Source organism: Gasterosteus aculeatus, chromosome 12 (genome assembly GCF_964276395.1).
Source record: "Gasterosteus aculeatus chromosome 12, fGasAcu3.hap1.1, whole genome shotgun sequence".
Lineage (NCBI taxonomy): Eukaryota > Metazoa > Chordata > Actinopteri > Perciformes > Gasterosteidae > Gasterosteus > Gasterosteus aculeatus.
In genome coordinates this window covers 22,691,050-22,714,572 of record NC_135700.1, presented here as the reverse complement: position 1 = coordinate 22,714,572, position 23,523 = coordinate 22,691,050, and the positions used below count along the sequence as shown (strand labels likewise).

The following is a 23,523-nucleotide window of genomic DNA, read 5'->3' as shown; positions in this document are numbered from 1 at the left end:
TCGGATACAGAGATAAAAAAACGCACTTGTATCAACTACTATTAGTCCAGATCGGGACTATTTCTTTGCTCTCAGCAGTTTTATCTGCGTGTCACATTGGGTTGTTTTTCCAATGATGTCACATTTAATTATAACCCAAATGATTATTACTTGTGAGCAGACTAAATGAGAACCGGATGCATGTTAAACATCTCCAGTTGTGCACAACTAATTCAGGAGGACAACTGCGTCTTAAAAAGACAAATTGACTCAATTAACGGAGCTATGGGAGCAACAACGCTCCCAATCCAAACCGCTCTGTTTGGACGTTTGGACGCTCGGCTGCAGGGGAAGAAGTCCTGCGTCACTCGTCTTCCTCGGGTGATCAGAGATGTCATTGGGCCAGTACTCTGTGTGCCGGATCCTTGAAGAGTCCCTGGTACGACATCAGTCGTCTGGTAATCTAATGGGTCTCGTTGCTCCACAGGGAACAATATGTGCGCTGGAAGTCTTCCTTGGAAATATAAATCAGAAAATTGGCAAATTTCTTTTCCAAGACTAAAAGCAGGCGGTGCAGAATGAGGATCTGGTCTGGAGGGAGAGAACAGCAGGCATTAGTGATAGAACCTTCCCCCCGGGGGGCGCCGTGGGGACCGGAGGTGTGTTTGTAACATCAGGAGAACAACAAGCACTCAATGATAATGCTTCTCACATGCGGTCCAGGCCTGCGTCACTCGTTCAGCAGATAATGACTTCGGGGACTTGGCGGTAGTCAAACTCGGGAAGCATGAATAATGCACTGCTGCGGGAAAGCTGGAAAAAGATAAACATACACGGCATGCGAGTTAATTCTGCACCGCGCAACTTTTATGATGCAGTTCTGATGGAAACCGTCACCGAGCCAACGCGGAGAGCCAAATCTGCTGATTGCGGCTCTTGCGCAGCAGCGGGAGTCGAACTCTGCAGAGATCCGGAGGGCGGCGCGTTTATCGCGTCATTGTCAGCGTTGCTTTGCACGCTTGCCGCCCCCCCCCCCCCCCCCCCGGAGGCGGCGTGTGATCGGTTTGCCTGTTTGTTGTTGACTCACCGGTCTGGATCCCCTCGAGATGCTCACATTTATCCGCGTGGCTTTCAAGGTGAAAGAGATTAGTAGAGATGGTTTTTATTATTTGGGAATCTACAGGCAAAGGAATTATCTTCAAGGTCCTGTTGCCATGTGGAGTATGACATCATCGTACGCTGCATCTGGTCCTGAATAAACTGCAGTAAAAGCAGCTGTATTTCCATTCCAATGAATGAAACCATGATCAGCTGGTACTAAAACTGACAGGGCACCAAATACCAATGAGGGAGGAGGAGGAATCTCTCCAACCCAAATAAAAACCAGAGCATAACAGTTCAAAGGGAACGCAACCTGTTGGATGGAGGTTTAAAAAGCAGTATAACAAACATCCAAACGAAATGGAGCTTTCGCTTTCTCCAGCGACACAATTTAGGGCCCTTTGTCCTGGTAGAAAGCCGTTCGGCTTTTTGGGGGTTTTACGAGGAACCCGTTGAATCCCCAAATCCCAACGACATCTGGAATCAGCCACCTGGCTCTGTGGAACGCTACAATCAGACAGAAACAGGCCCGAAGAAAGACCCGAAAGACCCCGAAGTCAGCAGAGACTTTACTTATTCATCAAACGTTTCATTTTGTCCTCGAACGAGTCAATCGATCAATCTCTGGCCTCGTAGGGCGGGAGAGCCTGGAAGACGTTCAGTGAGTAGAAAGCATGAATAAAATGTCACAGTAGCAGGAAACGTCAACCACAGAGGACGGCGTCTCCATGAATGAGGCTACAACAAAAGGACCACAACACTCGTTGATCCCGGCAGTAATTCATCCCGGTGGAAAACGGGACGCCACCTGCGCCGGGAGTTTAGGAGCTTAACGGGAAATCGAACCTTTGAACCAACTCAATTGTTTCCGGCGCTGCCCGGTGCGGCGGACGCCCGACCCGGATCCGAGAGCACCGGGTTCACCGGCCGTCAATTGGTTTCTGGTGATATTGTGAATTGCAAATCAGTGTGACGCCCACCGAAGGGCCTTCAGGGTGGTTCCTGCATTATGACCCAACGGTCCTCATTGACCCTCGTTTCATTTTGTACCTAAACGGTTGACATTTATATTGACTGAAGTTACAGCAATTTAAACAATGCACTGTGAATAATTTGGTACTAGATAAAACAAACTGGTACAAAAGACAACTTTGTGCGGCAGTTCGTTGTTGCCCAGCTTCAGATTGCTTTTCTAGATTGTGCAAGGACGCGAGAAGAGGGGAAAACTGGGACCATTTCCAGAATTGGGAGAGAAGAAAACCACACGGAAGCGATTCTCCTCTTTTAAACCATCGCTTTCGGGATGTTTAGGATCCGCATTGCTGTGGACGCTAAGACAAACAAAGCCCCGTAGGTATGACGTATGAAACGACGAACGCAAGAGACGGAGCGGCGACTCAGGGTGAAATCAACCCCACCGGATCCAAACACTCATTAGTGCCCGAGACGCTGTTGGCTGAACGCGAACGTTTTGGAACGACACGCAACGGCCTCTGCAAACAGTTTAGAACAGTTTTCCACGACGCATCAGGTGAAAAAAAGGACGGAATGAGTTGGAATCTTCAGGAGAATGAAACACGAGTAGGTTTGAACCGGGAGATGATTCACTCCACCACAGCGTGTCGGCAGAGCTGATGTGAATGTGTGAATGTGTGGAAAGCCCCAAAGCCACACAGTATACGTTCAGCTCAGTGGATCAAATCCAAGCCAGACCGCTTTTATTGAGTCGGACGGCCGTGACCGCGGCAAGAGACGCTCGGCTGATGTGCGACACAAGGGGGACACATCTGTATTCCCCATCTCTCCTGCAGCTCTCCGCTTGGGTCTTGTTGCTGGGCACACGGGGACCGTCGCCACGGCAACCAGAGCAGACAGGTTGATGAGGTCTCAGGCAAGAAAGTGGACAGAACCGTGAGCTCTAAAATGATTCATTTGGATCGTAAAAAATAGGATTTTAAAGCCATCAGAAGGTGAAGTGTTACACAATGAGAGAAAAACAAAGAGGTCCTTGTTTTTAACTGCTGCCATTAAATGAACGGTTTTGAATAGGGTTATTGTGGCTTTTTGTTATTTTTATTGTCTTGATTTTTAAGTTTGTTTGTGTTTTTATGTGCTACTTGTGTGTAACCTTTACGCAACCACGTGTTTATTTGCTGGAAACAAAAGGTTACGTAACAAACGTGTTAAAAAAAGAAAAGATTTGCGTCAGTTTGCTTTTACAGCGTCTCGTCTGCAAAACGCAGTACACGAAAGCCTTTTTTCGGGAGCAAAAATCATTTCCAGCACAAAAGTCCAATAGCAGCGCTCCACATGAATGAGACTGAGCCGACTGCCCCATCGCTGCCCAAACGCTCCACGGGGGGGGGGGGGGGGGGGGGGGCGGATTGCCTGAGTGAGATAACGAGAGCTTCTGTCCGCTCAGAGAGGCTCCCCGTTCACTGGAGTCTCGACCTGCTGCGTTCCTACTGGGATCTGTCTCCTTCGCCTCAGCGGATGACCTCGCCGAGCAGACGCACCATCTAGCTTTCAGCTGCTGTGTGTCGACGTGCAGACAGATGACTGTAAAACACACCACGAGGTGCAACCTGATCTGGAGCTTTCAAACACATAAAACAGCTGCGAGATGCGAGAGGTAAATTCATTAAAAGTCTAAACTTTTTAACAAAACAGGAAATGAGCCTCGCTCATCGATCATCCTCACACTCAAACAAACAGTGATTTAAAAGGATTAATCGCTAAAGTACAGTGGGATAGCTGTTCTGTTGCTAAAGGGAAAAGGCTTCGGTCCAAGTTTACGTCCCGACAGCCACTTCATCAAACCTGCAACAGGAAACACAAAGAGGCCCATTTAGTTTGTTGGTTGGACTTTGACTAGCAGGCCAGGAGGGAGTGGAAAGAGGCCAGATAAACGTCTGCAGGGCCCGGCGAGGGAACGCGGGAACGTTTGTGCCTTCTGTGTGACGCAGTCAGGTGATGATTAAAAAGTCAGAGGACGTCCGGTGAAAAGTATCAACGAAGGAGCTTTGAGAATAAAGAGAGGAGGGAAGAACAAATTCTATGGATGAGGGATTATGGGATGTGATTGAAAGGTCTTGTTTTAAAAGTCATTTAGGTGACTTCAAGAAAGCTGCGTAATTTGCCCACACAATTTAAACTTTCACTTTGTAACAGCAGTCCATAAAAGTGATCCATCAATCTAAAATCAGAGAACGCTTCTTTATTCAGTTTCAAAACATACAGAGATCCTTTTGTTATGAATCCAGGTCGTACTATAAAGGAAGGAGCAACTTTGGTGGTTCTCGGATTATTGCTCATTCATCTTTTTGAATTGTCCTGTAAACATTATGAATGATTTTGCCTGCACAATACCCCCCCCCCCCCCCCCCAACGCCCCCTCCCTCACTGAGGAAATGTGATCCCAACAGACTCTTGAAGTCGGGCGACGTTACGCACATCTCTCGGCCCCCTGTATCGGATCGTACAAAGACCCCCCCCCCCCCCCCGACAGCGACAACAACTATCGGTTCGGTGCGGCTCATTATATTTCCACGTCTGCTGGCACACGGAATTACCTCTTGGCAAAGGAAGCGGGACCCTTTGCTCTCCCTCGGGAATCACTGTCTAAAGCCGGCGTTTTAAAGAGAGAGGGGGGGGGGCGCATTAAATTAAGGCGCTGAAGGTCCTGGAATAAGCCTCGGCTGCCCTTTAATGAGAGCTGGTGGGTTTTCATTGTCGCGGCGCAGGGGTCCGCGGGACGTAATTACACAGGAACACTTATCAGGCTCGCGGGAAAGGTCACGGGTGGCGGGAGTCGGCGTGCAGAGCTTTAACTTAACAGTTAAACACTTAACTTCCGCCTGATGGATGGTAATTGAGATAACTCCCGGATTTACAACCCCCAAAATCTCCTGCAAGGTGTCTGTCTGGAAGAGCACCAAGGAGAATTTCATGAACAACTCCCCGTTGATTAGCCGCTGCTTTCCGCCGAACCCGTCGCCTCTCTCGTGCACCACTTATATAAGTGGAACGACACTGGTCGGGCCTGCGACGGGTCGCGGCGCAGTGGAGCGGTTCATGCGCTCATCCCGGGCCGCTGCGCGCGCATGCTTTTCCGCGCGCTGTAAGCAATTTGTTTGGAAGTTGGCAGCGCGGTAACCTTTGGATCTGCATGAACGGCGGGGCGGGGGGGGGGCCGGGGGCTCCGTCAGTGCCCACATTGTCTGCCCGGGCGCCGAGCCCGCGGGAGTGGGCCCATCCTCGTCCAACGTCTGTGCCGTTAATGTCCACATTGTGCTGGACGAGGAGGGACGTCCTCACTCTTTTTGCTCATATTGTTTGGCCTTTTAGGGGGATGGACTGTGGGAGTGTTTCTGATGGTAAACTGGATACTGGAGCCTGATAAAACTGCTCTAAGTAGGTTTTCAACTTTGCATTTGTAGATTTTGCCGACTGAAATGAATGAATTATTGTTTTATCTACTTAATTAACAAGTTTATTTTGGATTATTCCAACGGAAGAATACAAGGCGCAGGGAACTTTGAGGTGCGTAAACGCCACTTAGAGGTGCGTAAACGCTATTTATAGGTGCGTAAACGCTATTTCCAAAATTCCAGAGGTGCGTAAACGGCGTTTACGTGCGTTTACCCTCCACTACAGCCCTGTGTATGTCTGTTAGTTGACTGGTTAGCCGGACACGCTAACATTTACAGTTCATGTTACTGCAGATAAACACACGGTCGAATCAGTTCTCCCATCGTTGTTGTTGTTGTTTTTAGGGGCTCAAAAAGACAAACTCTTTAAATAATAGGTGAACATAATCCAAACTGCACAGGCGCGCTGTGTAAAGGTCAAAGGGGTCAACGAAGCATTCACTTCTTTTCCCTCCTATAGTTGCATGAGACAGGGTGAAAAAAGAGCCGCCCCTGAACAGCTGTGACCCTGTGACACATTCAGTGGGATTCGGCTCCATCTGGACTTTAAATGTTAAACACTTGAGTACAACATCTTTGTTGAACCCTTCAGAATGTGGAGCCATCCATCTAATTAATGGCCATGATTTCAGAGGTAACCGTAAAGAGGAACATATGAGGTAAATATTGTGGTTTTTCCATCTCTCTTCTCCCACAGTGAAGAGGTGCTGACGAAGCAACTCCTTCCAATTCTTACCAAATGACTGCAGGTTCTCAGAAGAAATCGAGCCTTAGAGACGTTTCCTGGACACGTTGGGTCGTGGCTGCTTCTCAAGAGAACATTTATGGCCAATGATCTCATCAGTGGGCAGATATTCCTGAAAGTGAACATTGAGGCATTGTCGAGGTAGATCAAAGATCCCCGGCGAGGTTCGCCAGTGGCCTTTCTCTTCCTCATTGCAGTAAATCTACAAAAACAGGCCAGAGCTTTCATCCCGCCGGCCTTCTTCTCGGTATTAAATGCTAAATTATCGGCTGAAACTTCATGAAGATCTAACGGCGGTTACTGGAGACAAGCGATGGATTTCCCCCCGATGCCCAAAGCAGTAAATCTCCCTGTGAATGAGCTGAACCTCAACGTTGTCATAGTGTTACTGGCTTATTTTAATAAACATCTCCTTCCTTTTATCGTTACCCTGGTTGGAGAGCTGTTTGTTTGGTGTGGAGGTCATTTCGCTCGGACGGTCATTGCTTTCGCCGCAGCGCCTTCCGTCAACATCTGCAGGAGAAACGATCCCGGTCGACGTTGAATCAACCTTTCTTTTTTTTTAATTGCAGCCCAAACAAATGCGACGTGCCTGGAAATGGATCACGAGAACGGCTTCAGCGTCTCATGTTCCCTGCTGCATAAAGCGCGGTGGAATTAGCTCGCTAGCTAACTAGCCCACTCCGCGGAGGTCAAAGTGCGTCTACCTCACTCCAGTAAGCTAACCAGCCAGCCGCGGCCACCAAAACGACAACAACAACAACTATGACAAACAAAGTGCATCTTCAGCAGCACAATTTATGGACCCAGTGATCAAATTATCTTTGCATCCGTTTAGCAAGTGCAGCTTCCTTCTGTTCTCTTTTATAAAATGTTGCACAAAGAGAAAACCAGACGTCTTTGGAGGCCGAGGATGAAATCAGTCAGCAAAACAAGGATTGATATTCAAATCGAAATCCTGGTCTCTTCATGTTCATCTCACGCCGGACCGCGAGTGTTGAGCATTTAAAGGGTTAAATAAAGGCGCCGGCTACCAGCCAATTATCCTCCATGACCCCACTGTTGTGAAAACAAGGGGGGGATTATTATGGAGCCACATGAGATATTGCATGCTGCGCAATCATTAGAAATACACCTCAGCAGCTGTTGGTATCCGTTGTTAACAAAGACCCACGTTAGCAATTACAATTTAATTAAATTAAATTAAATAACTGTTTATTGTCAGTGTTCTTTTGCTTTCTCCAGCCGCTGTGCCTCCGTGGCAGCGTGTTACACGTCTACTTGGATAATTGCTGCGTTGCACTTCTTCTGAGCGTCACTGGCTCATTGTTTTCACCTCGTGAGCCACCAAAGCAGAACGTTGTGCTCGGGAACCCCGCTGTGCTCCCCCCCCCCCCCCCCCCCCTCGAGCCCGGCCAACTCGTCCCTGCTTCGGTAAAGCTTCCATTCCTTTTCATCAGCGTAGATTTATGCTCCTCTTTTTCCCCTTCATGGAAAGCGATAGATCTCAAAGTGTGTTTGCGGCCGGCAGGGAAGTGGTTGCAATCAGTAAAAGGAAATCTCACACAACAGCAGCCGCGTGCATTCAGACTGGACTCCACCTGTGGGCCCCCGAGACGGGCCACATGTTGTCCCTGTGATCTCTGCTGCTCCTCCTAAAGGGTCCGTGCAGTGCGCGGCGTCACCTCGGGGGGCCTCGCGGCGTGCAGCCAGCAGGCAGCGCTCGCAGGTGGAGGCGTTGGCTGATGCTGACATCTAGTGGCGGTAGATGCATCTCATCGCCGCCGGAATGAATCAAGACTCCCGGGGAGAATCAAACGAGCCGTAAAGCTGTGATTCACTGTGTCTTCCTCCTCCACCTCGAACGGGCCCTTCAGTCGCTTGCGATGTTCTTTAAAAAATTCTGCCACCTTTTGCTTGTTCGTCCCCTTCGGGCGCAGAGGGCGACGCGTTGCATTATTCATAAGTCATTCAGTTACTGCGACAGTTTGTCGAGCAAATTCTTCATAATCGACCTGACGTTTGTGTGCCTTTGACTCCTGATGCGAAGCCACCGGTGGCCTAATTAACTCATCTTTTAATAAATGGGATTACTCATCAAAATCAAAATAAATAAACATGTCATCCTGAAAGGTAATTATAATATTGTAGCTCCTGTAAGAGATGTCGGTTGACCTTTAGCCTGCATCACGTTTTGATTACGTAAATGCGGAATGCAGCGCGGACGCCGAGTTCTCTGGTTTTTGTGCAACGATGCAAAATAACTCGCTCGCTTTGTCAAACTCTCATTCCTGACGTTCAAATTTAAAAGCAAAATGCAATTCCTCGTTCCAGTTATCCAGAACAAACAAAACACGCTCACAGGCGCATATTGTGTCAGGCGATATTACAGCCTTTCTTCTGTCACATGAACGCCGTTAACGGGACAGAACACTTCATTTCATGGCGTCTGGCGGATGTCTGCTTGATAGTTCATCTTTTTGAGTCATGACACAGGAAGTGTTTCTTTGCCGTCAGTCTAAAAAAAGTATTTTGGGGGAAGAATCCAGATAAATGGACTGTTTGGCACAATAATTCAAAGCCACCGTGTTTGCTGTTGATTTTTGTCCCAAAGGAAAACAAAAATGATTAAAAAAAAGAAAAAACCCTCCACACAATAACAGAGTGTTGTTTTTGTATCCCTGTCACTCACAGCCGGAGATGATTCACGACGCAAACACCGGCCGAAGGCGTGTTTGGTGAGAAGAACCCTTTAGTCATCGACCTGCTCGTCCATGGTGATCACGTGACGCGCCTCGGCCGCAGCCACTCCGATGTCGGCACCTTTCACACAGTGGCTCGGTGCAAAAAGTCACTGCACGCTTCTTGTTGGCTTTGTTCCGACCTCTTAATTTACCCCCCCGACGGCGAGATTGTGTTTCTGGTTTTTGTTCGTTTGTCTGGATTATCGCTGCACTCGGCGGGAAGGTGAGCCGCCGGCCAAAGGAAGGAGCCGTGGCATTTGGGAGTGGATCCGCATCACTGGGCCGGTACCTGGACTTTGCAGAACTGCAGGATTAGCGAACAATAAAAGGATGTTTTATTTGAATAAATAAGAGGCTTTTCCTTCGTATTTATGTTCACATAGTTATTCACACGTCGATTTGACATCACTGCGGGTTTCTTTTCTTGGGAAAAGACAAAACAAAGAGGAAATCCTGTCTTGGATCCGAGTGGATTAAACGAGCTGCTCAACAATTACAGCAGCTTTAACGATTATGAATTGAATGTGAGAAAAGGACGCGGCTAAAATGAGGTGTTTGCACAATGATTTCTGTTGTATTATTAGCTTGCATAATTAAAGGTCACACCAACGCGTCCCCCGGCTCCCCGCAGAGGATGACCTTTCTATTGGCGGCGCTCCAGCGCTGTTTACCTCAACCTTCGTCGCGCTGGGAACGAGTCTCTCGGCCTCCGTTAATGAAGCGGGTTATTCTGTGCCGACATCGGAGGGGGATGAAGCCGCTTTTCTGGTTTGCAATTTCAACGAATGATGAATGTAAGAGCGGTGAGACGCCTCTGTGTCACGGTGACTCAGCATCTCCACCGGCATCGGTTAAGGACCGGATGAAAAATCGCCGCGGTTCAAGCAACGTTTTTCAGAGGAACCTCGTGAGCTGCTTCTCTGGTGTTTGCTGGAATAACATCATGATTGCTCATCGTGAGAGCTTTCTGCCTTTTGAGCGTGGGTCCCTCATGATGAAGGCCTTCTAGACTATGCCAGAGTGCATGTCTGACCTGCTGCTTCCGGTGTATTTTACTGCTATAATGCAAGCAGCGTAAACAGTTACAGGATCCTCACTTAAAATGCGAGAAGCAGCAGCAGATGCAGAGTCTGTGCACTCGCCCAGATTTCAGATTACACCTGAAAGCCTTCAGGCTGCTTCGTTCCCGGGGACACGCGTCCAGCGCGTCACGTACTGACGCCGTCATGCCGCCGGTTCTTCTTGAAGAGACAACATTTTGGGCTGTTTAGCAATTCATTCGATTACATTCTCACGGCTGTGAAACCTCGACACGCATCGCCGAGCTGCACCTCGCGTTCCGCCTTGAGGTCCCGAGCTGTGAGTTGATGAACATCACTTTCCACGTTGAGACTTTAGACCCCGCTGTCTCCTCCCTGTTATGTTGTAACGGCGGCAGGTTAAGTGTTATGACGTGTCGGTTTGAAAATATATCTAAAAGGTAAGATTGTGCACATTGTGCGTCTAAGATTTAAAAATATTCCCTGCTGCATTCTGGGTCTCAACGGCTCTGTGGCACAAACCTGAAGGAGATAATTCAGCTGTGACAGTGAAGCATCCTCCCCGGACACGCAGGAAACACATGCGTGTGTGTGTGTGTGTGTCACGGAGGCTTCATGATGGACTCACAGACAGACTGTAATGAAAGTCTGAGCACTCGTAGTTCGGCAATAAAGCCACAAGCCTGAAGAACCGCTGCCCACCCGGAGCGACGGTCTCTGCCCGAAAACACGGAGCTTTTCAAATCTAAACTGACGCACGTTTGATGGATGGAATCTTTCCCGAGAGCCGAATGGAAGCGCGGATGTGCCGGGGTCAAATGTCACCGGCGTGTTATCGAACACAGACCCCCCCCTCCCCCCTCCCCTCGAGTGTGATTACATGTTGATCCCGGAGCTGAATGTGCTTTTCCTGCTGCTGAATTTCATTTTCACTTACTGAGCGAAAAACCCATTAAAACCTCCAGAGTAAAGCACGCATTGGATTTGACTCAACAACAGAGGAAGTAAAGTGAGAGCAGGCGCAGTGTGAGATTCATCATCGTGCCTCTCCAAAGATTTTCAGAGTGATTCTGTTCGGCGTGAGCCAAGCAAACAGGGGAAACACTTTGCTGTTTATCTCCAGCATCTGAGAGCCTCATTTAGGGGAAATTACTGAAAAAAGGGAAATCATGAAACTTTAACTCAACATCAAAATTGTGTAATTGCAGATTCAATTAAAACAGCTGTGAACTGATGCAGAGATCATCAAAAAGCTTTTTTTTTTCTTCTCAGACACACAAACGCTCGCAGAGCGACAAGCCTTTCCACCCGTCTGCATCTGAACAGACGGAATTAACCTCGAGTACAAACAGAAGATTCGCGCTCTCAGTGCACCTCCCGTTACAGCATTAAGGCTCCTGCATCTTCCCTCTCGCGGCCAATTCCCAAATTAAGTCTGTCTGATAATCGCAGCTGCCTCAGATCCGTGAAAAAGCTCCTTTACGTCGACGTCGTGAAGCGGTTCTTGAAACAGGAGCAAAGAAACGCGCTGATCGCAGCCAACGGTGCAAACGTGTCTAACAGTGCAAATATTTCTACCAGTATAAATATTGTGTGTGCAAACATTGTTCTGTGTTTGTTAGCAAAATAATCAAGAAGAGGAAGTATGAATACTGTAAAAGTGTTGATTCGTGATACAATTAGTTATTTTAACTCCAAATAGCGTGTTTTCTGTAGTAACGTAGTAGTTCTGTTGCCTAATCGGACTGCGTTGTTTCCCGTTTGCTTGTAACAAACCGGATAAATGCAACAGAGAGAATAATACAAATTTGTGTATGAGAACAGATTGTTTTATACCAGATGAGTATTATCAATGTGGCAATAGAGATAATGACTGAAACTGATGTAATCCATGTTTCCACATCATGCTGATTGATCGTTACTGTGTAAATCTACTGCCACGCGGGAGCGATGCTGCGCGTTAGCATAAGAGCTGCACGTTGCTATTCAACTTCGGATGTAACTTTTCAAAAAACATTTATGCACGGATGAATGAGATAATTCAGGGTCTCATGTGCGTGAATGAGTAATACATATGAAAGAGCAAATGAATAAAACCAGATTTATTTAAAGGGCAAACCCTATTTCCACCCTCATTATTCACTCTGCCACGAGTCAACAAACCAGGCTCGGGATTTATTTACACGCGCGCATCAACGGTACGCGGCGCTCGTTAAATCCTCCACATGAAGAGGAGCAACGCTTCCTTTCATTCATCCCAAAAACACATCATCCTCAAGGAAAAAAGAGACGTCTGATGATTCAATGCTTCTTCTTCCAATCTGAAAAGAGCACACTTCAATCTGCGTTCTGCGTGTTGCTGCGATCTGATTAATAGCTTCTCCGTTTTAAGGGCCACACAAACAACTAAAACAGAAAGCGCTCCGCAAACGCTTCATTCTACACGTCTTGATGCCTCTCGTGCCCACAATGCTGTATTGTTTTTGTGCATCCTAATTTGTGTCCCCGTGAAAATTTCTGATTTCTGAGTTCTGACTCTAGATCCGCCGACACTGAAACTCGCAACGAATCAGGCCTCATAAAAGTGCTGCTCCGCTGTTGCGAAGCGCCTCATAATGCATTTACCTTTTTACTTTTTCATGGCTTTTGAAGACTTTTGTTTCACACTCAAGTCTGAGGCCTGTTTATCCTCCGTACAAGATTTCCGACGCTTCCATTATTCACGTCCCCGATGAGGCCTGCGTGAACCCATTAGCTGCTGTGAACGCCGGCGACGGGCCCGCGCGAGAGGAACTCCGTGTGCTCCAGTGGCGCTGAGCCTCGTTTAAGGCGCCCCGCCGCAGCTCCGTTTTGGGATCAACGTCACTCGCTCACGACGACGGGGGGGGAACGCGGGACCTGAACGGGGAGGCTTCTGCTCCTGCAGCAGATTTGAAGTCAGAGCGTACAGCGAGGATGCTGAGATTGTTTTAGAAAAAGTAAGAAAAATCCAAATTATTTTAAAAGATAATCGGGTTTCCGGTAGAAATGCAGGGGGGGCGAAGTGCCGATATTTTAGATATTTAAGGGGACCAATGACTTTAGTATTTCGAGTTGTTTGGGACATTTTTTCATGTCAAGAAAAAAAATGAATGGTGGGTTGATTTCCGTATGAGGCCGACTGTCACATCCGACCACAACGAGGCCCCTCTTAGTGTTATTAGTGACACCTGGTAAAAAAAAAAAAAGGCCCGCACTCAAATCTACTGAATGTTGAAGTTCCACTTGAGGGAATGTGAACTTTCCGACTGATTAACATAACAAGTACAACCACTCCTTGCTGTTAACTCACAGAAGCACATCGGCTTTGAGTGCCTCTCCATCCGCGGCTCGGATTAAGCGGCTGCGTGACTCGGTTAGCAGAGGAATGATGAGAAAACGCAAAACAAAAAAGACCCGACCGGGCTCATCTGACGCACGCCGCCGCGGGTTCGCTGGCTCGCGCGTCACTCGGTAGCCTGATATAGGCCGAGAGACAAAAGGCGTGGATGAAACCCGAGTTTCCTTTCTGTCGCCATGACGACAGCAGCCGCTTTTCACAACAAAGAAATCCGAAAACGGAGCTCAGAGGAACCCCCCGAGGCTCCGCCCACCGGGGGGGGGAGTTAACGGATCTGACCCCGGTGACCCCGCTCTCACATAATCAAGACGCGAGACATGAGACGAACACCCCCCCCCCCCCTGCTGGCCACATATTCCTTCCCGTCCGGGACGCGTGTGCGGGCCTTTTCACAGCGACTGCACCTGGATGCGGTTCAGGGCGTGTTGCTGCTGCAGGCAGGTGTACAGGCAGGTTGAGCAGGTTATTCCCTGAATGCCACTCTGTTGAGCCCTCCTCCTCTTCCTCCTCCTCCTCTTCCTCCTCCTGCTGCTGCTGCTCCTCTCCCTCCTCACCTGGTCTCCACGGGCAAACGGCTGACTCATTCTCGCGTGTTGGCCGCTCTGAAGAGAGATCTGGTTGCACCTCATCTGATATTGACTGAGAACAAGGTAAGGATTTACAGAGAAAAGGATTTAATTATGTTCCTCGTCTGTGATTTTTTTTTCGGGGCCTCGTTTGGTTTGATGAGATTTGAGTCGCTGTTCTATTTCTTAGCTGGCTAAAAAAAAAAAAATTTTTATTGTGAAGTCAAGTGTTTGTAAGGTTACATTAATACTTAGATAATTTACCTCACCATAGAAGAAGAAACGTAAAAGGCCTAAATTAATTTAAGTAAAGTACGCGTGTTGTATTAGCAACAAAAAAAAGACCCTGTCAGTATTTCTTTGGTCAAAATGGAGCTAATTTTAAGTTAGTTGGAATAAAGGTATAAAATGGGAAAAGTACCTTTAGTCACACCCAGATACCCAAGTTGACAGTATGGGGATAAAAACACAGGTGAACTTTAAACAAATCGAGTGATTTGTAACATAAATGTCGGGTAATTCACAGTCGCGTGTGTGTGCGTCTTTGACTCGGAGGCTCTTTGGCGGAACGATGACATGACGTGAGGAATGTTTTTGACAGGAAACGAGTTTGAGACAAAAACAAAACAAAAGCAGTGGTTTGAGGTACATTACGTCACACAAACAGGTCCCGCTGACGCGTAGGATGAAAACAGGTCACCAGCGACATCCGCTTTAGATGAACGCGCGTCGATTGTTGTGCGATCTCGTTCGCACCGTGCGGATCAAAACAAACCAGTGCACCAGTCGTATCCGTGGTTACTACCGGTTTGTCCTTTACACCCGAGCGTGTGTCAGCGTGTGTCAGTATGCAAATGTTCAAATGATCCGACACACACCAGAAACTAAAAGTGAACTAATGCACATTCAGACGTCTTTAGAAATGTAATCTTTAGTGCAAGTTGAGGACAAAAACGGGAAAAAAGGAAAAGTCAACTTGTCGCCTGGGTGAGGCTCATCAAGCCGGTTTGTTTCTTCCAGTCACCTTGTATAATTCCATCTTCGTAATTGTATCTCAGGGATTATTCATGTGCTCTCCGAGTCACGATACCTCCAACCCTAACCCGATTCCCAGGGCGTCGAACGACGAAGCTTTTGTCACCGCCACCTCGCTGGGTCTGATCCCCGGAGCACCGGTTTTCCTGTAGAGGCTTCCATGTAACTACGACGTGACGCCCGTCGGCATCATTAGAGGGAGAGAACGCTCAGGGAGGCTTTAATGGCGGAGGATGAAGAGAACGGAGAACAGAGGGTGGACGGTGAAGCGCTCAATGGGCGGGCGACGAACAAACAGGAACCCGCCTGTCAATGGCGTGATGGCATGTTTTGGGATTCTCATTCAAGAGGGGGAGTTGTGTCTTTTGGCAGTTTGCAGTTGGTGAGATCTTGTATGTAAAAGATGACGTGTTTTTTTTTAAACGCACACAAAAGAGATGAACAAATCCATTTTGGGTACTCGGGTAAGATTGGGCCCATTTTCATTGAGCGCTACTCTGGTTTGACGCGTTAAAATATGTCGTGACAGGTGAAACCAGGCATTTAAAATCCACAGCTTGGCGTGTTCTCACCGCTGGCTCCACTGGACACAAAAGCCTGGTTCACCTGCTTAGAACGAAGACGCCAATCCAACACAATCAGACAATCGGATTCTTCTCGCGCGACCTTCGTCGAGGCAGAACGTCTCCTCCGAACCTGCGAGCGATCCGATGGGATGCGTTTGGACCAGATATCAGCAGCAGGGCAGAAGGCACGGAATGAGGGAATGTGTGAGGGAAGCAGCTGAAAGCGGCGGCGGGGCAGAGTGAAGCGTGGTTCATGGTCGCCACCTTGAAGCCCGACCAGAAAAGTCCCGTCGCCAGGACCCGACTCCCGAGGCTCTGCGAGCGGCGCCTGCTTGTGCACCGCCCAATTTGATCCCACTTGGTCCCCAATGGTTCTCTGGTAAAAAGCCCTGGTTACATGTCCAGGAACCGGGGAAGCACTCATTCAGCTCGGCGCTTTCACACTCAGTAAACTCAGCAATTCAAGAGTCACATTTTAATTTTGGGCGTGGGTCCGACTTTTTCCATTTCCTGTGTTGAATTTGTGAGATAAAAACAGAGCAGAAAAAAACATGTGTACTTTTATTGAAGTTATTTAGACATGAATGTATGTATTTACTGTATGGTTGAACTCAATATAACGTTGATAATAACATAAATAATCAGGATTTATTCCTGTAAAAGTGTTTATTAGGACTTGGTAGACAACAACAAAAAAAGTAAATCATTAATAAATTGAAACATTTAAAAAAATCTACAAACTCTGGCACTTTATCATCAAGACAATTGACAATGTTTTATCTTCTCTTCTGAGTTTCAGAGTGAAGCCAAAGGGGAAAATGGGACACTACTTGAGAATCGCAGCAGGCCTCCTTCTGCTCGTGCAGACTTTTCGCCTGGCGTCGCTCCAAGACTCAACCGACTCTCCGCGGCCGCCGATTCCTCAAAGCTGGCTGCGCGAATTCGTCCCATCTGTGAGTCAAACCACAGCAGTTTCCGAGGAGGAGGCGGATAATAACGCCGACGGAATCCCGTCCGGCTCCATGATGGTAACCACTGCCGAAGAGGAGAATGTGTCCGGCCGAGACGCGGGTACGACGCCTCCTTCATTCCCCACGACTCTCCCGACGGAACAACCAGACGCCACCGGATCCCCAAGCGCCCCGACCACGGTGCTCACAGACGAGACCCAAACAGGGGAAGATGTTCGCAACGCGACGACCTCCCCGATGTCCACGACCCAACGGAGCGAACAAACCTCCGCCATCTTCCCGGGTGACTCCACCGGCGCCGGGTTCCAGACGGCGTCGACGGCGGCGACCTCGGCTCCGGAGCTCAACGCCACGCAGGAGCCGACCACCGAACGGGACGAGGCGACGCAGTCGACCAACGGCGTGGGACCTGCCGCCGCCGGGACGACCGCGATGACCACAGCGTCGCAAGGGGCTAACGAGACGTCCACCACGTCTGCGTCCACGTCGGCGTCCGCAGGCACGAGCCCCGCGCCCACAACGCCCGAGCCTACGACCTTCAAACCTACGACCCCCGAACCTACGACCCCCAAACCTACGACCCCCAAACCTACGACCCCCAAACCTACGACCCCCGAACCTACGACCCCCGAACCTAGGACCTCCGCACCTACAACCACCGCCGCTCCGGTCAAACCCGCCATCGGCAACAGGACGGGCGTGGATGTGCCCTCGGGGAGCAGCTCGGAGAGAGGTAGCGTGTCTTCTCACCAGCGTTCCCTCACTTTTCAGTCAGATACCAGCGAAACATTATTTTTTATTGTCGTTGTTGCATTTGCGTCGGCAGCTGCAGAGGCACGAGATCCCCGTTACGCGTCGCCTTCAGAAAGCTCTGGTAACGCGATGCCAAATCACGCGTTTTCCCGCCCTTTCCCCCCCGCCCACATTGGCCCGCGTCTACTTTCCCACTGGCCGAGTACAAGCGGCCGTTCATGCAGAGGCAAAGGTGGGATTGGGTTCCAGGTGCTATCGATGTGGCGGCTCTGAGCGGAGGGGTCCGTTACAATCCCACTTTTCAGCAGGACAATGAACCACTGTTTTAGCATCAAACCCCCCTTAGAGAGGCGGGCAGGGACCGAGGTCAAAGGACGCCTCCCCGCGGCAGCGCGGGACCCGTTGGCCACGAGAAGACGGGATTGGAGAAAGGCCGATTTTTCACATCCGCGGTGTGAATGTGTGTTTTTTTTTTTATTTTTAGCAAGCAACATTCCCCGCAAAGTGTTGTACGCAGGCGAGAACTAGCGACGGCGTGTCGAAAGAGGAAGACGATAACGGTGAAATAAAACTTCACACGGACAGATGTGACAGCAGGAGATAACAGAGAGATGATGGCAATAAACAGATGGGAAATAGTTGTGGGCAACATAAAAAAAAACCCCGCACCTCCACGGTTGCACGCGAGCACAGACGGTTTGGGCACAGATCATCTTCATGGTCTGTAAATATGAGCAGAGGAAACGTTGCCAATGCAGAAGAAATATCCGCTCATTCCAGCTGTTGAGAAAAACGGCGTCATTGTGAACTATATACAATTATATAAACATATATGCCTGATGGGATTTGGACATAAACCAAACTAACCAAAATCATCCCGTTCACATTTCTATCTCAGCTTAAAGCAACATGACGTGAAGTGAAAATCATCCAACTGAACATAATTCAACAAAGTCAGGAGGATTTACCCTCCGGGGAATGTGGATATATCTTCCAATTATATAGAATAGTTATAAGGCAATATCAGACCAAAGCGAGCAGGCGCATTCTCATGAATGTGTATGATGTTCCCAGGAGAAAGAAATATGTTTTAAAAGCCAACTTGGGGTAAGATTAGTAGAAGGTATGAAGAACAAACCTCCCGCTCATATTTTATCATGTTGATTTTCAAATGAAGGGAAAACGGCACTGCCTGAAAAAAACCGGCCTCCTGGTTCAACTTGCCCCAGGTTAAGGATAAATTGATCCCAGCAAAGGCGTAAATTGAGCTATTTGTGAATAAGCGGAGCTTCCTGAATTATTCATGTGCAAGTCCTGATAAAACACAAACTATTTTTTTGGCAAAGGATATGGAAAACAATTATGTCGCTTTCAGAAACAGCCTCTTTTTTCCCCCCCCTGAACTGAAACAGTGTAACAGAAGAGCAGAAACAGAATCACACGCGAGTCAGAGGTTTTGACTTGTTAGAATAGAGCGTGCAAGAAAATTCACACCTGTACAGCTGTGAGAAAACAGATGTTCACATAAGCAGGTAATAATTAGCCTTGTGCATAAATACATGTAAAGAAATGATATATTTATTTCTAGAACGTACGGAATCTGTCAAGTGCTGCGATGGGAACTAATGTTCAGTCCCATTTAACCTCAGATTGCCGTCTTTAAATATTCAAATGTATTCCAGAGATTGAACCGATTTCAGCTCGTTAATTGCATTCATTATTGCAGCGTAAATAAGACAAATCTGTACAGATGACTAATTGGGATGTGTTACTGCTGCAGACTCACTTTCCAATAAACATTCCGGCTGTAATTATCCGCCAATTAACCCTCAGAGACGGCAGTTGATGCGAGTCATTTCGTTGTTGACACATTATTTGTTATTTCTCTCCCACCCTCTCGACCCCCCCCTCGTTCCTCTAATGCAAACGTTGAGAAGAAGACGCCAGCAGGAGCGGAAGAAGGGGAGCGTGGGGCGCCGTACTGGGCACGGCCGTGGCCGTGGCGGTCGTCGGACTGGTGGCCTACGTCATCCTGAAGAGGAAGCACCAGAAGGGCTTCTCTCACAGCAAACTGGTGGAGGAGCATCCCTCGGACCCAGGTGTGTCCTGACTCGCCCCTCATGTGCTCAGCCCTAATGGTATCTGGAAGGAAAGTTATTACTGGGAAGGGTCGGAGACTCGACCAGACTGAGACTCAAAATACGTTCACACTGTCAAGTAGCTCAGCCTTTTTTTTAGAGGGTCACATTCTCACGCTGCATCTTTCCTACAAAGAGAAAACAGATGTGAGACTTAAACGTACATGGAAAGGACTAAGCCCCGCCCCCTTTGCTGCTAATCTCTCGCGCTGTCGGCGCGGCGTTACCATGGCGCCCAGCGAGTAGAAGCTACAATTCACGGCGTGTCAACGTCCGTGTGTTTCCTGTTTAACTTCCTTCTAAACCACTCAGTCCGAAATCCACAAAACAAGAGTCTATGCTGCATTTGATCAAACCCTGTTCAGCCGGTTTTAGCTGGCGAATATATGCTAAGCTAACACACACACATACACAGTAAGCGGACAATGCAAAATAGGATCATGTTCTTCTTCAGTGTGGCGGTTTGCCACAACGGGACGATTATTCCAGGAACAAGAAAGGGTTTTTCTTGTCACTCCCTAAAGCCTAATCGTCCCGTTGAGGTGTGTTTTGTGTCGTGTGTGAGGATTCTAACGAAGGCCAACACCCTGCCACCGCTGCGTCACAATGTGAACCACAGGCGCACAAAAGGCCGGATAAGGATCAGATCGTTTCCACCCGCGGTACGCATTCAAAACAAGTTGCGTTCAAAACACACAAATTCGCCCAGACTTTGACCTCGTTATTACATATATATATTTACAGTAACATCAGCCGGTTTCTTTTTCCAAAAGATTTTTTTCAGCATCTTTCTGTCAAATAATCTGCTGGGATTCATTATTTTCCCGTGTGTACGTTGAGGCCCTTCGTCTCGGTGCTGCGGTGGTTATTTGGCAGTTTGGAGTAGTTCACTGCTCTGGTGTACCCGCTTACCTTCAATCCGCCGTGTTTACCGCCAAGCCAGGCGCCCTGATTTACACCGTTTCCCCCTTAAATGACTTTGAAAATGCTGGCCTGGCCTGGTTTGATTGATCCGTTTGAATGTTTGTTAAAAAAAAGACGGAGGCTCTGCAAGTTTTTTTTTTTCTTCCACGGTAAAAAATACTTACAATACAACGCAGCGTTTCTACGGTGGATTAATGAACTTGTCTCCCAGTCCTCAGATTAGACAACAGCGCCCCTTTGGACCTGGACTTCGGAATCGGTCGCTCGGCCTACTACAACCCGGCGCTCCAAGGGGACAGGATCCAGATGGAGAACCTCCCGGGACGCCGCTGACCCCAGAGGCCAAGGTCACGACCTCCTGTGAGAGGAAGGCGGCCCGTTGCGTGGACCTTTTGTGAAGAGGAGCGCGTGGCGTTTGTTGGACGCGAAGGTCACGCGCCCGCGTTAAGTAGATTTATTGCGCTGAAATAGAGCGAGCAGCAAAGGCAACCTACACAGCCATTTATATCGCCAAAGGGTATCAAATGAAGTCTTTCCTAATCAAGAATAGGCCTCGCAGTAGATGAAGAATGTATATTTGTACTGGCTTTTGGTTTCCTTTTAAATATGCGTATATTCTTTTTGTGAAATAATGTCCAAGACAAGCAAAACATAATAATCAGATCGAACCAGAACGCCCCCTCCCCCCAAACCAGGCGATCAGTCTCGTTGATCAGCAGCGACGACCACGTGGTCACGACACCCTGCTTCAGTCACCCGACCTCCGGCCGTCCGGGCCGACGCACGTTTGACTTTGAATGGAAACAACGGCGATCAGGGCGGGATCAACTACGCGCTTTCGTAAAGATTTCACACATTTTGTCCATCTCTCAACCTTCCTGCTCTTCCGCCGCGTATAAATAAACCCCCGTTCATTCCGCTCTCTCGTCCGCTCTCTCGTCATTACGCGAGATCTCGGCAGGCGTTGTTGTTGGACGGCGCCAGGTGCACTTGGTCTGATGGAGGGAGGAGCTTTTTGAGTCCCACTGTCAGAGAACGGCAGGGATTGCTGCAGGAACCATGCAGGACGGATGAGAAACGGGGGGGGGGGGGGGATCCAGAACATCATTTTGGCTTTCTTTCATACATCACAGGAACTCGCTCTGTGGGAGACAGTAGCTGCTTGAATTAAACACGATCATTTACGAATTAGTTTTTTTTGGCAGCGTGCTAAAATCGATTAACTGATGCCGAGCTCGCTAAACAATGTACATGTCTTTTTCGGGGGGGGGGTGGGGGGGGTGGAGTATGTGCAGGTTAATTTACACTTCCAGCCGAGCCAAATTGATTCAAATGAAATTAAACAGTCGCTGTCTTAATTGGGTGTCGAATTCCTTATTGTCTAAATTTGAATTCATTTTAGCGAACTCACTGGAAATGAGTTTAACCCAAGAAGTCTCGTCGGTTGTAACCACCCAGATCGCTGTCTCCTCGTGCGATGAGTCGACGGTGCTTAACGCTGAAACGGAGGCCCAGCGAGGGGAGGACTCCTTAAAATAACCATCAAACTTCTCATGAAATGAGTTCATCTGGCCACGGAAGAATGACAGCATGCCGATGTAGAAATAGCAATTAGTTAGTAGAAAACTGTGAGCGAGCGCCTGAAAGACACACTTGGCTGACGTCCCTGGAGGGTATTCACCAAAATGTGAAATGCTTTGACACCAGTGGCACGTGGGGCTCCTTGAAAAGGGAAATATTTTGTGATAAAAAAATGGCTCCAGTCAGTTGACGGCTGGTCTCTTAGCAACACAGACCCTCGATTGTCAGTCAGCGGTCGCCGTGGGAAACGCCCCCAGAGACGGTTCCCCAAATATGTCCAAAAAAGTGTAACATCCTTCCAACTTCAATACCGCCAGAGCTCATGCGCCCTCATTTAAAAAGTGAGGAGAATTCATATTTCAGTTTGATTATAATGTCTGCAGCGATGTTGTGGAAGGATTTTATCTTTGGAATGAAAAGAGCCTCTGACAGGAACAAAGATCAAAGAGATTTGTTTCAGTTAGTTCCTTTCTTCTCATTGATAAGCCACATCGAACCTAACGAACAACTCGTGGTGGAAAACGTATTTGGAATAAATCACGGGCATGATCTTACGGCCCTACAGCCTTCCCATTATTAACTGGTGAGCGACGGTGAGAAAGTGGTGGTTTGTGATGCACACAGAGACTAACAACGCAAATAAAACACCTGAAAAGAATTCAAAACGTCCAAATTAAAGCACCTGAATAACTGAAATGTCACGTGTCACCTTCAGTCTATTTACCTTTACATTCTTCTGACGTTCTCCTCATACTTTTGTACTTTTGTACATCAGCTGCTGCTTACGTTACAGACGGGACTTTCAAGCCAGCCCAAATGTTCTTTGTACCGTGTGTTGTTTACGCCAAAACAAGGGAACGTAGAACCACAGCGTTTCTTGTTTGTGCCTTAAAACTAAATGATCGAACGACTGTTGCACTGAATTCCATTTCAAGCATAAAGTTAACGGCAGCGACTTGGACAGTAGATTCCAGTAATTGTTTGCAATATGTCTTTTGTCAGCAAACGTTAACTTAGAATGAAATTAAATAACGTGTAGAAACATGAATACATTTTGAAAAGCTTTTAATTACTTGGGCCAATAACAGATTTTCTGCACAATTTAGTTCACTGTTCGTTTCAGTTGATCGTATTAAAACATCTCTGGAAATAACGAGATTCTAATTCATGCTTTTGCTTACAAATCTATTGATTAAATGAACAAATGGGTCTTAACACGGATGAGACTTTCTCCGGTCCGGTAAACCCACGACAACAACGACGATTGAACAGTTGATTGAGGAAACTATTTGCAAATGAGGAACAAAACTTGTCTGTCGGTTCGGGTCAGCTCAGAAAAATCCAGACTGCATTAATCGATCAAACTAAATAATGGGCGAGTATATTCTTCCCACCGGCGTGTGTGTGTGTGTGTGTGTGTGTGGTGGAAAGGTGGTGTTTTGCATTTGAACGGTACGCGCTTGTGGAGGTTAAAGGAGCTTCCTGCGGTGTGTTTGAAAGTGAACCTCGACAGGACGTGACGGAGAGCGAGAGGGAGAAACGAGGCCGAGCAGAAGGTCAACGCGCGTGTC

The 23,523-nt window shown here is 48.0% G+C and overlaps 1 protein-coding gene across 2 annotated transcripts; it reads left to right on the top strand.

Annotated features, from left to right (window-relative positions):
* The first annotated feature begins 13,806 nt into the window (after positions 1-13,806).
* LOC120812010 (uncharacterized) lies at positions 13,807-23,105 on the top strand. Of its 2 annotated transcripts, none has more exons than XM_040167799.2 (4): positions 13,807-14,068; positions 16,379-17,289; positions 19,247-19,408; positions 20,583-23,105. In XM_040167799.2, exons 2-4 carry the CDS (start codon positions 16,404-16,406, stop codon positions 20,702-20,704), a joined length of 1,170 nt encoding a protein of 389 aa, XP_040023733.2. In that variant the 5' UTR covers positions 13,807-14,068; positions 16,379-16,403; the 3' UTR covers positions 20,705-23,105. The 2 variants fall into 2 exon arrangements, with proteins under 2 accessions (XP_040023733.2, XP_040023729.2); XM_040167795.2 differs by having other exon boundaries at positions 13,815-14,068; positions 16,385-17,289.
* The last annotated feature ends 418 nt before the right edge of the window (positions 23,106-23,523 follow it).